We start from the raw sequence: 15,000 nt of genomic DNA, 5'->3' as shown, positions 1-15,000 counted from the left end.
CGTTCTCGTAGGCCAGATTGACCTCCTCGATGGCGTTGACGTCTGCGGCATCCAAGAGCACCTCGGCCACCTTCATATCGTCGGGCTCGGCCGTCTTCCCCTGAGCATGCTGGGTAACGGCAGACACCTGGAGAGAGACAAAGACTGCATTAGCTCTGTTCTGATTGGTCCGTCAGCAGACTCCAGGGTGTGTTATTGTAGATAACAGGTAAATATCACAGACTCATCCGGATCACTGCAGTCAGCTCTATACGCTCTGAAGCTTTCTGATTGGTTGGCTGATAATATTAGAACTCAATTCAATATTAGAGCATTGCGTTAGCAGCGCAAGGTTGTGGGTTCGATTCCCAGGGAACAATATCAGGTAAAAACTGTTTCCACAAAGTTACTTTGGATAAAAGCATCTGCTAAATGCATGAATTTAATTTAATTTAAGTCATCCTGGTATCGCAGACTCTTTCACACAAACGCAAAAGGAAAAGCAGGTTTCCTGGTCAGGAATCATTAATCTCTGACTGGTCAACAACAGAACGGTCAGAAGCCGCTGGGGTCACACCTGAGGTCGGAGCACTCGGACGATGACGGCTCTCAGCTGCTCGTGCTGTCGTCTGAAGCGTCTCATGTGGTCCAAGCGGGACTGGAGCTTCCTGTGCGCCGGACTGAGACGCCACACCATCTTCAGGTTCTCCTCCCTCTTCCTCTTCACGATGTCCCTCAGGAGCACCTGCAGCTTCTCGTACTCGTCCTCCCACGTCTGGAAGACCTCGAAACACGCCACCATCACCTGCGCAGGAAGCAAACAAGACTTCAGAAACTCTAATCTGCGATCTGGTTTGGTTCTGTGTGTTATTCTCAAGCCGAGGGGCGAGTACCTTCTCAAACTCCTCGTACGCTACATGCATGAGCTTGCGGGTGCCCAGCACTTTGAGCAGCTGAGAGCTCAGGTCTCTGGAGATGGCCTCCACCAGACGCAGCGCACGCTGGATGGGGTACTTGGTGTTTCGGATCTTGCGCAGGTGAGTGAAGATGGCCACCAGCGCCTGCCGGATCTTGTCCAGCTCAGTGGCCGACAGGAGATCGTTGAGAGGGAAGTCCTTCATCAGAGGGTTGTAGTCGTTCACCGTCTCCACAGCCTGCTTCAGACCTGAGAGAAACAGCAGAGCGGTCACAAGCGTGACGGAGCACAGCGTGAGATCTCCCTCGGACAGACGGCTCACCCGTGTCTGTGTCGAAGCTGACCGTGGCGTGGAAGCGTTTGCCGTGTTTGAGGATGTCGAGCGTCAGCAGCACCTCGGGACTCTCTCTCTTCTCCTGGATGCGGTTCAGAGCTCGCTCCAGGTTCAGCCAGAAGCTGATCTCCTGCAGAGCCGTTCCAGACGCCGGGTCTCGGTCCAGTTTAGTCACCTGAAACACACCGACACAATCCTGTAACCCTCATCGACTGTAGGCCTCACATATACACCAAAAACACTGCAGATGAGCTCCACACAGATCAGCATCAGGGATAAGAAACTTAACTTTCTGACATTGAAAAATTCATTGAACCTTGAATGAAAACAGAAATAAGATAAGGTACACGTTTTGTTCAGCATCATATTTGCTGCTTCAGGCTTTTATGGATCATACAGGCTGATAACATGTAGAAAGAAACTGATCCGTTTTATTCAGAGATTAAAAAGAAGCAAAAATTGGTGTCAAAGCAGCATTAGAGTGTAACAGAAGAAGGTGATCTGAAGCACATCTCAAACCTTCTGTATCTCCCGGATCCAGCGGTTGACTCCGGACTGAAGCTGGTTCAGGAAGCTGGGATCCTCCACTTTATCTCCGAAGTCTGTGACCTTGGGCTTGTCTCCGCGCTCGTAGCACTGCTTGGCCACGTTGGTGATGATGGGGTGTATGAGCAGACTGATCTCGGGGATCTCGATGTTCTGCTGCAGGTGCAGTAAGCCCATCTCCAGCTCCGCGATCTTCTTCTCCACCGAAGGAGCCATCTTATCCCCATCCCTGCGCACACACACACACACACACACACACACACACAGTGAGGACCGGCTCTCACCTGACTCTCTCTCGCTCCGAGCAGACCTCACCTGTCAGCTTTACCAGACTCCCGGATGTAGGACTTGAAGTAGGGAGCCACAGCGTTGCTGATGAAGGAGTGCAGCGTCTCGTACGGAGAGTCTTCGCTCAGAGTCAGGACTCGCACCTGAGTGGAGATGGGTTTATCTGCATCGATCACAGCGGTCCGCTTGATCAGAGCCAGGCTGGAAGAGCACGGATATCATCAGAACACAACAACACCAGAACACAGAAACACACACACACACACACACACACACAGTCATCAGCTTCACACACACACACACACACATCAGCTCCTCACACACACACACACACACACACACCTGTTTGATTTGAGCCCGTAGTGGATGTCGATGCTGATGCTGTAGGAAATGCACTCGCGCTCCTCCTCTCCTTCATCTCCTACATCCTCTGCAGAACAACACACAACCGTTAGTGATCAATCAGCTCACGTCTGACATGAAGAAAACATGAGCATGTGAAATAAATCAGCAGCATGTATAGACTAAATATACTGGCGCTTCAAAATACAGTGATTAATTCATTACAAATTATTCCTCATTTTAACCAATTAATACATTTTAAGAAATGTTTCCACATCAGCGGTTTAAACACACAGCAGCGCACTGAAGCGCCGTCCGTCTGACAGCAGGGGGCGCTGAGGGAGCCGTTGCCCCGGTAACACCGTAAACACAACAGCAGTGTTGCCAAGTCTGCAGTTTTCCCCCGGATCAGCATCTTTAACACAGTTGTGTTCGCAGTAACCTGATGATATTTATCTCCTGGAACATGAATAGGAGGGATCTGTTGTGAGCACCTGGCAACCCTGAACAGGACTGAAGGACTGAAACGCGTTCGGACTCGTGTTTACTACGACACATCACTGAACACCTGAATTAGACTTAACAGGATATTTATTTTCATACTTTTACATTATAATCTGAACTACAACATGCCCTAGATATGCCCTTTCCATTAAGCCTCTATTAGTTAATTCATTAATTAACACAAACTACCAGAGAAAAATTATTACATTGAACATTTAATAACATTTTAATAAAATTTAAAGTTGTAACTGTATTCTTTAATGAGGATAACACGAACAGCTGTATTTTTTAAACACAGAATAAAAACTTCTGTAGCAAATGTAGCTATTGCTCATATCTAATGTTAATCCATTAACTAAGATTAACTAACGAGATCTTATTGTAATGTGTCAGCTATTGTTCTTTTTAATTATTTTGCACTTTAATCTGTTTGAAACATTTCCTTCATACATGTTTTGTGTATTTTCTTATTGTATTGGAACGTTCACTTGTGTTTGTTATAAGAAAAAAGCTATTAAACCCAACAGGTGTTACTGTATTATGACAACTATTGTAACTTATTTCAATACCGCGGTAATACCGTGGTCCATGCTGAATCTGATACCGTCACATCCCGAATTCAGCATCCGCTTTTTGCGTTACTGCTGGAGTCTGAACACACACACACACACACACACACACACACACACACACCCGCGCGCGAGCACAGAGCGACGCAGTCTCGATCAGATGGCGTCGATCGTGACGTCACTGATCTGCAGTGCAGCAAACACGCCCTGAACGCGCATCAATCACTTATTAGTCACTTTCACCATCAGCCTCTTTACATCACCGTTTTTTAAATTAACATATGGTGAACTATAATTTTGACAGTTGCGCCTCAGACAGGGCGGGGCTACACAGACCCTGCGATGATTGATTGCTGTAAAATATCATTAGATCGATGACAGTCACAGCAAAACCGCGCCCAGATATCGAGATGCAGGTCATCTGAGCTTAATCACACGTGTGAGAGACTTTAACCCTTAATGTGTGTTTAATGCATGATCATGCCGTGCGACTTTTAACCTTTCAGCGCGTTCCGTTCCACCAGAATCGAGTGAATCTGAGGATCTGAGAGGAACTTTCTCATCTGCTCGAGCGCGCTCTTCTCCTCCAGCGCGCTCTCGAGAGAAGCGGGCGCGTCGCCGCCATCTTCCAGTAGCAGCGGCACGAGCTTTCGGATGTGTTTCTGCAGAACCGACGCGTCCGCTACCGTCTGTACAGCGGCAGAGACCTCCATCCCGCCGCCGCCGTCCTCTCCTCCGCCACCGTCAGACATTTCCCGCCGCAGCGAAGCGCAAAGAACCGATGATGGAGCTGTGAGAGAGACCCGTTGTATCACGGACTCCAACTCATCACCGGAATGACCAGCGCCCCGCGCGTCGCCGAACCTTATTGTTTCACGGAAGTCTGTGATATGTAGTTTTTCCACCGGCCGAACAAACGAGTGAAGGTGACACGAGAACTACAAATCCCAGAAAGCCGAGAAGCGTCACGCGCTCGCGCGTATCTACTGCAATACAACAAAGAAAAACCGTTTCTGCTGCAAATATACGAAAAAAAAACAAACAAACAATAAAATAAACAATGCATATGAAAATGAGGTTATGAGTGCCCGTTATAATATTAATCGCATATCAGCTGATGCTAGTGATACATGTGAATTTGTATTGTATTGACAAAATAATTCTTATAAAATGTGTCAGACTGATTGAAAGTCTTTTTTATTTGTTTTATGTTTCTGGGTTATTTTTCATGTTTTTCATGTCCAAAAATTATTCAGACACCAAATATAATTTTCTATATATTTTGTTTACCAGTGTGTGTAGTTCATTTATTTAAGTGAGTATAGCAAAATAAAGAAAACTGACATTATACCCAAAGACAGTGGACTACTTAAGCATCGCTTGGTAAATGATCAACAAAGTATTGATTATTGTGTAAAAAAAATTCTCTGAAGTTTTGGTTGATTGTAATCCATTGCATACATTTCTATCAAAGTTATCTGCCGTTATCAATATTAATTTGTTCTGACTGTTCTGAGTTCTTCTTATAATTTATTACCATTATCTAAATTATAGCGAATAAACAGTGATAATGTGAGAAATGTTGAAAGTGTCTGAATACATTTGTTTTGACTGTATATTTAAACACTGAACACTACGCAGTGCTGTTCTACATTTGATTATTCGGGTTCTGTACCTGGACACAACTACACACTTGTAAAAAACTTAAACATTGTGGAAACTGCACAAATAAATAAACAGAACGAAGACACTGATTAACGGTACTGAGTCTGGACAGCACTGGACCTGAGCGACTGACGTCACGAGACACGCACCTGCCAGCCCGCGCGCGCACGTGTGAGTGTCAATCCCGCGCGCGCTCACAGATCTGTCACTCATGATGCCGCACAAGTCAAAGAAAGACAAGGTGACACTTAAGAAGTTCTTTGATGGATTAACTTTTATATTCGTAGATCATCTTTTAGTTAGATTAGCTCAATTAACAGTCTGTATCTTGTTCTGTCATAAATGTTCAGTCTGAGAGATCCAGCAGAAGGGGAAGCAAACAGCATGAAGATGATCAGGGCTCTGATAATGAGGTAAATATCGATTATTAGGATGAAAAGTGGTCAACTCTCAGATGATTTGACTTCGCAGCACCTCATGTTAGATTTTTTTATTTATTTTACCAGTATTCAGCTAGACTTTATAAAGTGTTTATCTTAACTTCAGCAGGAATAAATCCGATGGAACCTGTTTATAGTGATTTATTATTCAAACATGGAAATTAATATTATTTATTATTAGCACAGCACAGGTCTATATATAAAATCTCTTTAATTTCAGTTGATTTGCTTTTAAACACCAGTTCATTTGATTGTATTACTATGTAAGTTTAAGGAGAATCAGTATTATAGTATTTCCAGAGTCATGCTGGTAAACAACAACATTTAACAGATCTGACCGAAGGAAACATGAACCGCAGAAGATCACACTACTGTCCAAACACTATTGAGTGTAAAACAGCCGGTCTCATTCTGCTGGGAATATAGCACAGATCCGTGGATAACTGATTCCTCCAGCAGGAAGTGGTGTGTGTAACAGGAAGCTGCTGTGTGTGACTCTGGTTTCAGAAGAAGAGTGTGTGCTCCAGGAAGCCTCCCAGCGCTCAGCTGCTGCGCTCCAAACACACGTCTGACCCCAGCGCTCTGAAGAAACATCGCAGACTGAGCGCCTCGTGTTTCCCCGTCAGCCTCGAGCGAGAGCTGCTGCCGCTGGACACACTCTCAGGTGATTCAGAGAGAGCCACGGCCTCCTGACGAGCAAAGCCTCTAACGAGAGACACCAGCACATCACACAAACACACTGAAATATTATTATAATCTAAAACATCTGTTTTCTGTGTGAATCTGTGTTAAAGTGTAATGTATTTCTGTGATGCTCCGCTGTATTTCCAGCATCATTCCTCCAGTCTTCAGTGTCACATGATCTTCAGAAATCAGAATAATATGAGGATTTACTGCTCAAGAAACATTTCTGATTATTATCAATAATTAAGTAATAATATAGTAATCAAGTACTTCTGATCTAATAAATGCAGGTTTGATGAGCAGAAGAGACTTCTTTAAAAGCCTCACTGCTGATCTCGACTGCATCAGATTTGTCCGTTCTAATCAGGCCTTATATTAAGAATTGATGCTCCAGTGGATTCTGGTCTTTCTTTAATCAGCAGGATGCAGAGTCATGCATAATTTAGATCTCAGTGGATGCTCGTGCATCTCAATGACACGCTGTCTTCCAGATCATCTACTAGACACCCGCTGGGTTAGTGTCACACTTCTGTCAAAGCCTCGCTCTCTGACACTCATGAAAGCACTAGAAACATGCGCTCAATTCTTGAATCAATGAGTGAACTGAAAGTTAAGACCTAAACTAAACAAGCCAATAATATAAGAATAAACGCTCTAAAATCATCATTTTATCAGAGTCAGAATCACCCAAGACAGACAAGGTTATCTTATTTCTTATTTGAAAGCATCCTGTTTGCCCTTACAGAATCCAGCACCAGATCAATGCCCCGCTGAACTGCATTCATAAATATTGACTTTGAATGGAAAGTAGTTTAGGATTAGTAGTTTGTGTGTGTTTGTCAGGATAAATGTTATAAATCCTTCAGCAGATGTCACAGGAGATCCTGTTATACAGCAACTGCAGAAACATCCTTCAGTTTAACAGCGACTCTATTGTCTTCTGTAGAGCCTATTTGAATCTTCAAAGCAGAATTTGAATTTTAAACATTAACAACACTATTATTTTCATGTTTATCACTCTGAAGTATCTGATCCAGCCCGCTGTGAACATCTCAGATTCTAATGTAAAACTGAAGGAAGGCTGTTTGCTTGTAGTTTTTATGATCTTTGGTGTGATTTGAAAAGGAGGCTGTGGATGAGAAGTGTTTTAGTAGTGGATCAGAAGAGCTCTGTGTGCTGCAGTGTGTTAGTGGTGGAGTTTGATGCACAGGAAGATGTGAGGATTAGCTGCGTTCAGTGCAGGAGTGATTCAGAGTCTTTGTGTTGTTCAGTGCCTCTCTGTTTGTTTTCTCAGGCTTCAGCAGGAGTGTCACACACACACACACACACACACACACACACACACACACACACACACACACACACACACACACAGAGTAATGAGGCGTGACAGCTTTAGATGTGTGCTTGAGGACCCGTAAGTCCCGCCTCCTCCTGGGCAGGAGACCAATAGGGTTCCACCTGCAGGGGCCTGCTGATGTCACTGCTCCTGTGTGCAGTGGACCAATGGGCTCGCAGCTCCTGATGACATCATCCAGCAGTCGGTTCCTCCAGCACACAGCTTCATTTTCTGCTCAGCTTTTGTGTTCAAATGGAGTCTGCTCTGGCGGTGTAGGAGCTTCTGTGTTTTATCTGCGGCGTGTGCTGACATGCAGCTCGTCTGAGGCAGGATGGTGGTAGACGCTCCTAATCCCAACGGGCCGTTCCCGCCGGTGGCTCTCATGCACTTCAGAGGTGAGTGATCTATGTCTCACGCCGCTCGCTGATGGACTGTGAGGGTCACTCGCCTCGTTTCCTGACCGATCTGTGTGTTTGAGGCACTGCATGAGACCGAAGGCTGTAGTTAGCGTCTCCTGCCCATCCCCCCACCACTCCAGCAGTGATGTCACAGGAAGTGAGGTCAGAGCAGAAGGAAGGGGGTTGTGTTTGTGTGTTACACTGTTTAACAGCATTTCTCTCATTCTGAATGGCATACAATGGTCACACAAGTGACAGAGAGTAAACCCTGTGTGTGTGTGTGTGTGTGTGTGTGTGTGTGTGTGTGTGTGTGTGTGTGTGTGTGTGTGTGTGAGTGAGAGAGAGAGAGAGAGAGAGAGCTAGCGTGTATGTGTAATAGAGAGAGTGACAGTGTGTGTGTGTGTATGTGTGTGTGTTTGTGTGTGTGTGAGGGAGAGAGAGAGAGAGAGAGAGAGCCAGCGTGTGTATGTAATAGAGAGAGTGACGGTGTGTGTGTGTGTGTGTGTGTGTGTGTGTGGTGTGTGTGTGTGTGAAAGAGAGACAAAGAGTGTATGTGAGTGTGTGAGAGAGAGAGCAAGATGTGTGTGTGTGTGTGTGTGTGTGAGAGAGAGAGTGTGTGTGTGTGTGTGTGTGTGTGTGTGTGTGTGTGTCTGTATAATGACATGGGTATGACACAGGTATTACAAGGAGAGCGTGACTTATGAGACATAACCCATGTCCCCATTTTTCAAAACACTTATAAATCATACAGAATGAGTTTTTTTGAGAAAGTAAAAATACACAAAGTTTCCTGTGAGGGTTAGGGTTAGGTGTAGGGTTGGTGAAGGGAGATAGAATATACAGTTTCTACAGAATAAAAACCATTACACCTATGGGATGAACACACTTTACACAGAAACAAACGTGTGTGTGTGTGTGTGTGTGTGTGTGTGTGTGTGTGTGTGAGCGATAACCAATATCTCTTTAAATTTGAAAACCAATAACCAATATATTGGTCGATAAATCAAAATCGCGATTTTTATTTCATTTTGAACACCTGATCACAGAAAGAGTCTCACTGTTACCTGTCTGAAATACTACAACATAAATCAAACATATACAGTACAGCAGATTAGTTTGAACCAGTGCAAGTTTCCAATCATATTTCAAGTTATTAAAAAAGCATCATGGAGCACACTGTGCATCTAAAGTGTCTCTGAAGGAAATATTATCTATTATTATTATTTAGCGGTTTTCATATATCTGCCAAATTTTCTTATAGGGCTGATAACGATAACAGTAAACATGAACTTTCATCGGCCCAAACCGATATGGTGGCTGATATAATGTTTATATGGTACTTTACATGGTTTGGAAGGTTCAGAAGTGATTCTATGAGTCAGTCGGAGAGCGATGCTTTTATCCACGTGTCAGAGGCTTTACGGATTCATATGAACTACGGCTGAAGTCGACTTTAACCAGATATCGGTTAGTCCCTTCAGTGTGTGTGTAAACGTGACGCTTCTCTTTACCGATGCTCTGTGTGTTTCACGTGCTCTCATGTAAACATGTAATACACTGCTGGCGTTTGGTTCGGATCAGATAACACTCTCGTGTGCGGAGCATGTGCCACTACTGAAATCATAATCACAACAGACAGGAACCGCTCTGAAAGATTTGAGAAGAATGTGGAAAGAGCTCATAAGAGAGTTACTATCGGTGTTTAAACAGGATATTGTGTGTGTGTGTGTGTGTGTGTGTGACGTGATTAGACCTGTATTATAACATCAGTCCAGCTCAGATCAGCTCGGCCTGAGAATGTAAGTCTAGATTTTGATCTCAAACCATTTTAATGTTGGGAAAGGGACTGGTTAACCTCACACAAGAAACCTTTATCACAGTTAATAAGCACCTGTGGGCTTCTGTGTATCACATGCACTGAGCTCATCATCCTCATCATCTTCATCATCCTCATCATCTTCATCTTCCTCATCATCTTCATCATCTTCATCCTGGTCTGATGGTCTCTTCCAGATGTGGCTCCGGCCGAGCAGGAGAAGCTCTTCATCCAGAAGCTGCGTCAGTGCTGCGTTCTGTTCGACTTCCTGTGTGATCCGCTCAGTGACCTGAAATGGAAGGAGGTGAAGCGGGCGGCGCTGAGCGAGATGGTGGAGTACATCAACCACAACCGCAGTGTGATCACGGAGCCCATCTACCCAGAGGTGGTGCACATGGTGAGTCCCTCATGATCTTCTCACTCTTCACTGACACGGACTTCACATGCTCTTCACACGCATGACCCATGTGAGATGCTGTTCAGGGTCAGGGAGCTGATGTTGTGTCTGTGTTGCAGTTTGCGGTGAACATGTTCAGGGCTCTTCCGCCCTCATCGAACCCCACGGGAGCAGAGTTCGACCCGGAGGAGGATGAACCGACTCTGGAAGCAGCGTGGCCTCATCTACAGGTGCTTCCTGACACCGTTCACAGCGTATCTGACCACTTCTGTCCAGTGCACAACCAGTGATGAGCTGCTACACGGCCGGCCACACATTAGGAATAATTACTCAGAAACTGCATTTATTCAATCACAAATACAGTAAAAATAGTGATACCTTTTTCCAGTGTAAAACATCTGTGTTCTGTGTGAATCTGTGTTAAAGTGTAATTTATTTCTGTGATGCTCCGCTGTATTTTCAGCATCATTCCTCCAGTCTTCAGTGTCACATGATCTTCAGAAATCATGAAAATATGATGATTTACTGCTCAAGAAACATTTCTGATTATTATCAGTGTTAAACACAGCAGCACAATATTTCTGTGGAAACTGTGACACACTTCCATTCAAGAGTCAGGCGTAAAGACGAAAAATCTTGAATGTTATTTTGACTTTTTATTCAAATGTTGTTGTTTTTTTGTTATTTAATACTTTATTCATTAAGGATGCGTTAAATTGATCCAAAGTGAGAGTAAAGACATTTAGAATGTTGCAAAAGATTTCTATTTCAAATAAATGCTGTTCTTCTTTATGTTTCTATTCATCTGTGAATCCTGAAAAATATCAGTATCCTCATATATAAATATAATATCTCTCTGTTTCTCAAAGCTGGTGTACGAGTTTTTCCTGCGGTTTCTAGAGTCGCCCGACTTTCAGCCGAATATCGCAAAGAAATACATTGACCAGAAGTTTGTGATGCAGGTATGCAGATATTTCCCTTCACTGTATAGAAGCTGAAGTCTCAGTTTGAGTTCAGACGTGTGAGAGACTGCTTCTGAACTGATTTCAGCTTCTGGAGCTGTTCGACAGTGAAGATCCACGAGAGAGAGATTTCCTGAAAACCACCCTGCACCGAATATACGGGAAGTTTCTCGGGCTGCGCGCGTACATTAGAAAGCAAATTAATAACATATTTTACAGGTGAGCAGTGCCTTCATGCTCAGTGTTAGTGGTCTGATAACACAGTCTTCTCTGGAAGAAGGTTCAGGTTTGTGTGTAAGTGTCTCTCTGTGTGTGTTTGCAGGTTTATTTACGAGACGGAGCATCACAACGGAATCGCAGAGTTACTGGAGATCCTGGGCAGGTAAAACATCAGCTGTCCCGGTGCATGCTGGGAAATCTTCTGGTCTCTGACAGCTGTGTTTCTTCTGTCCGACAGCATCATCAACGGCTTTGCTTTACCATTAAAAGAGGAGCACAAGATCTTCCTGCTGAAGGTGTTACTGCCGCTGCACAAAGTGAAGTCTCTGAGCGTCTATCACCCGCAGGTCAGTCCACGCTCCGCTCATTACACACCGGTCACTCACACTGACCAGCGCTTAACACCGTCTCGTCTCGCTCCAGCTGGCGTACTGTGTGGTTCAGTTCCTGGAGAAGGACAGCACGCTCACTGAACCGGTAAGACCACACACGCTCAGACAGCATTCAGTGCATTATGGGATTGATGCGACCCATGAGGCTTTGCTGCCGCTGTGCAGGTGGTCATGGCTCTCCTCAAATACTGGCCCAAGACTCACAGTCCGAAGGAGGTGATGTTCCTCAACGAGCTGGAGGAGATCCTGGACGTGATCGAGCCGTCCGAGTTCGTGAAGGTCATGGAGCCGCTCTTCCGTCAGCTGGCCAAGTGTGTGTCCAGTCCTCACTTCCAGGTGAGTGAAGAGTTTCAGACGTCAGTCAGAGCTCCAGAAGGATCCAGATTCATTCTTTGTCTCCTTCATACTACATACATGTGATGTAGAGCACTGACATGTTCCTCATCCAACAGTGAAACAACGAAAAGAACCAACATACACTTAATAAGAATAGAATGTTATAAACTATCAAGAGTATGAGTGTGCTGTTGAGGAAAGAATAAAATTGAGATTTTTGTAAAATGAACCTTGAAATTGTTACATTTAAAAATATTCATAATTAGACCAGTTACTTTTACTGATTGCATGATTACATCAGTGTTGGGGTAACGCATTACAGCAACGCGAGTCATGTAATCAGATTACTTTCCCAAGTAACTAGTAAAGCAACACTTTCTTTCTTTCTGTAATGTAAACATTGTGGCAATGAAGTGGAGGATCCAAATGCAGCTTTAGTAAGATCTTACTCAGGGTCAAACACCAGCAAAACAGTAATATCCAAGAAAATCCAAAGGAGTAATCCAATAAACAGGCAATGATCAGGACAGGCAGCACACAATCAAAAACAAGAAACAGTCCAAGATCAAAAGCATGAAGGCAAGGAAACTCAAAAAACAAGGAAACTAGGAAACATCACAGGCTATCAAACATCAGTAAGAGTTATATATAGTGTGTGACTGATGAGGTGATGAGAGACTGGTGACTATAATTGGTGATGAGTCTGGGCAAAGGATTATGGGAAATGGAGTCCAGGGCCAAATGATAAGAATCGCCTCTATCGAAGCTCACAGGCACTATAGCTAGAGATCGTGACCCTTTCAAATGTTCAGTAATCTATCTACTTTGTTTTCTTATTTACTGACTGACATCATCTCTAATTAACTTTTTTTTTAAACATAAAAAAATAGCAGTAGAAGTACTATCATTACATTAAGCAATATTTCTGTCACGGTTTCTTCAAATTCAACCGAATTTTTATTTTTATTTATCTTGCCATGAAGAACATTAGGTTTCTGTTTGTTTATGATATAATGATAGTTTTAGTCAAAAGAAATGATAAAGTGCTCATGAAGCGACTCTCAGAGTAGTTCTAGAGATCATGTTCATATATTGACTTCAGTATGTGTGTAGTACACCAAACCTCTCTCAGAGACACGCAGAACACACAGGATTCATAAATTATATAAAAGTAGTCTGATTTTATCACCTGAAATGTGTAATGTAGTGGATTTAGTTACAAACTACAATTTCTGTCGTGTCATTTGGAGTCAGTAACAGACTACAGTTTGTGAGTAATCTCTCTTGTGACAAGCGTTATACAAATAAATCTGACGTGACGTGTGTTTCTGACAGGTGGCCGAGAGAGCGCTTTATTACTGGAATAACGAGTACATCATGAGTCTCATCAGTGACAACGCAGCCAAGATCTTACCCATCATGTTCCCGGCGCTTTACCGTAACTCCAAGAGCCACTGGAACAAGTGAGAGTCCCGTTTCCTTCTGTTAGGATGCTCCGAGCTCGATGTGTCTGTGAGGGTTTCTCCATCACTCTTCCTCTCTCTTCTGCAGGACCATTCACGGCTTGATCTATAACGCACTCAAGCTCTTCATGGAGATGAACCAGAAGCTGTTTGACGACTGCACACAACAGTTCAGAGCCGAGAAGAACAAGTGAGTTGAGCCTCAAACCCAGCGTAGTTTCAGGTGAGATGAGTTCAAACCCTGACGCTTCTGCTTCCAGAGAGAAGGCCAAGCTGAAGGAGAGAGAGGAGGCCTGGATGAAGATCGAGAATCTGGCCAGATCTAACCCACAGGTGTGTTCCTCTCCAACACAAGGTTTCCACTGACCTCCGTCTGCTTCAGTCTGTCTCTTCTGACTCTCTGTAACGCTCATGTCTCTGTTTCTGTCACTCTCTGCTCCACTAGTTCACTTTGTGTGTTGATCCGTCTGCACTAAACAGTCCTGTAGAAATGGAGACTGATGGTCCCTTTATAGAAGATGTTCAGATGTTAAAAAAGACAGTGCAGGCCAGAGCCATTCAGGTAATTCAGAGATCTGAGCTTCATCATCATCATCATCATCATCATGTGTGGCCATATGGAGAAGCAGGACCCACGTTTCTTCTAAATCCCCAGCTGAACGAGTGTTTGTGGGCCACTAGAGGATCCATTCACTGTCTCATCAGACGAGTCTAATCAACCACAATCCACAAACTTCCTCGGCTTCATGTTTTCATTAAAGTGCTGTGGATGAATCGATACTTATTTTGTTGAGAGGGGTGAAAACAACAGTTATCACCTGAGATTCAGAGCTCGATTACAGGAAGAAATTACTCTGGAAAGATGATTTCACAAACATATATATATATATAAACTTTTCCCATAACTCTCTTCCCCATGTCTGTAACCCAAGATTCAACAATCTGCACAATATCTGTGGCATTGAAACAGACAGGGCCTTAAAAACCAACTAACCAAACCAAAACTTTAACAACCAGAATCTAATCGGATGTTAAGAAATATTAAATGTTTAATGACTTGCTTTGGGAAAAACCTGAACAAGTGCTTTTTGTCATTTTTTTTAAATCAACACATCTTTCTGAAGTCTTTTGGTCATTTTAACCCCTCTGTATATTGACGGATATACATCCTTGCCATTTAATATTTTGTTATTTATGTATTTCATTCAGTAGAAGAAGGTCAAAAATGGCTGGAAACGTCCGGTTGAGTTGACACTGAATGACCCGTACATGTTATAATAACAGAGAGGATTCTGGGAGAGTGATGATGGTCAGTGTGTGTGTGTGTGTGTGTGTGTGCGCAGGTGGCGAGGGAGCAGAGGAAGGAGCGGCCGCTCGTCAGACGTAAATCAGATCTTCCTCAGGACTCCTT

At 43.8% G+C, this 15,000-nt stretch overlaps 2 protein-coding genes across 3 annotated transcripts in view; one reads left to right on the top strand and one right to left on the bottom strand.

The window, feature by feature from the left end:
* LOC127933156 (cytoplasmic dynein 1 heavy chain 1) overlaps positions 1–4,318 on the bottom strand; it is a 37,075-nt gene extending 32,757 nt beyond the window's left edge. Inside the window, exons 1-8 of the mRNA XM_052529913.1 lie at positions 3,978–4,318; positions 2,406–2,493; positions 2,091–2,264; positions 1,749–2,004; positions 1,218–1,404; positions 873–1,144; positions 557–784; positions 1–127 (exon numbers count right to left, since the gene is read on the bottom strand). The exon at positions 1–127 is cut by the window's left edge and continues 950 nt beyond it. Coding sequence (XP_052385873.1) covers positions 1–127; positions 557–784; positions 873–1,144; positions 1,218–1,404; positions 1,749–2,004; positions 2,091–2,264; positions 2,406–2,493; positions 3,978–4,230 — 1,585 coding nt within the window. The 5' untranslated portion in view covers positions 4,231–4,318. The remainder of the gene's footprint in view (positions 128–556; positions 785–872; positions 1,145–1,217; positions 1,405–1,748; positions 2,005–2,090; positions 2,265–2,405; positions 2,494–3,977) is intronic.
* A 3,468-nt stretch (positions 4,319–7,786) lies between these two features.
* Positions 7,787–15,000, top strand: part of LOC127933169 (serine/threonine-protein phosphatase 2A 56 kDa regulatory subunit gamma isoform) — a 9,304-nt gene continuing 2,090 nt past the window's right edge. Inside the window, exons 1-14 of one of the 2 annotated variants that reach the window (XM_052529945.1) lie at positions 7,787–8,001; positions 10,018–10,217; positions 10,337–10,447; positions 11,087–11,179; positions 11,268–11,398; positions 11,502–11,561; positions 11,637–11,745; positions 11,822–11,875; positions 11,956–12,126; positions 13,462–13,589; positions 13,678–13,779; positions 13,850–13,922; positions 14,035–14,151; positions 14,933–15,000. The exon at positions 14,933–15,000 is cut by the window's right edge and continues 2,090 nt beyond it. In XM_052529945.1, coding sequence (XP_052385905.1) covers positions 7,938–8,001; positions 10,018–10,217; positions 10,337–10,447; positions 11,087–11,179; positions 11,268–11,398; positions 11,502–11,561; positions 11,637–11,745; positions 11,822–11,875; positions 11,956–12,126; positions 13,462–13,589; positions 13,678–13,779; positions 13,850–13,922; positions 14,035–14,151; positions 14,933–15,000 — 1,481 coding nt within the window. In that variant the 5' untranslated portion in view covers positions 7,787–7,937. The remainder of the gene's footprint in view (positions 8,002–10,017; positions 10,218–10,336; positions 10,448–11,086; positions 11,180–11,267; positions 11,399–11,501; positions 11,562–11,636; positions 11,746–11,821; positions 11,876–11,955; positions 12,127–13,461; positions 13,590–13,677; positions 13,780–13,849; positions 13,923–14,034; positions 14,152–14,932) is intronic. The other variant, XM_052529947.1, reaches the window with a different exon arrangement.

This window comes from Carassius gibelio, chromosome A17 (genome assembly GCF_023724105.1).
Source record: "Carassius gibelio isolate Cgi1373 ecotype wild population from Czech Republic chromosome A17, carGib1.2-hapl.c, whole genome shotgun sequence".
NCBI lineage: Eukaryota > Metazoa > Chordata > Actinopteri > Cypriniformes > Cyprinidae > Carassius > Carassius gibelio.
This window is presented reverse-complemented; position numbering and strand designations above follow the sequence as displayed.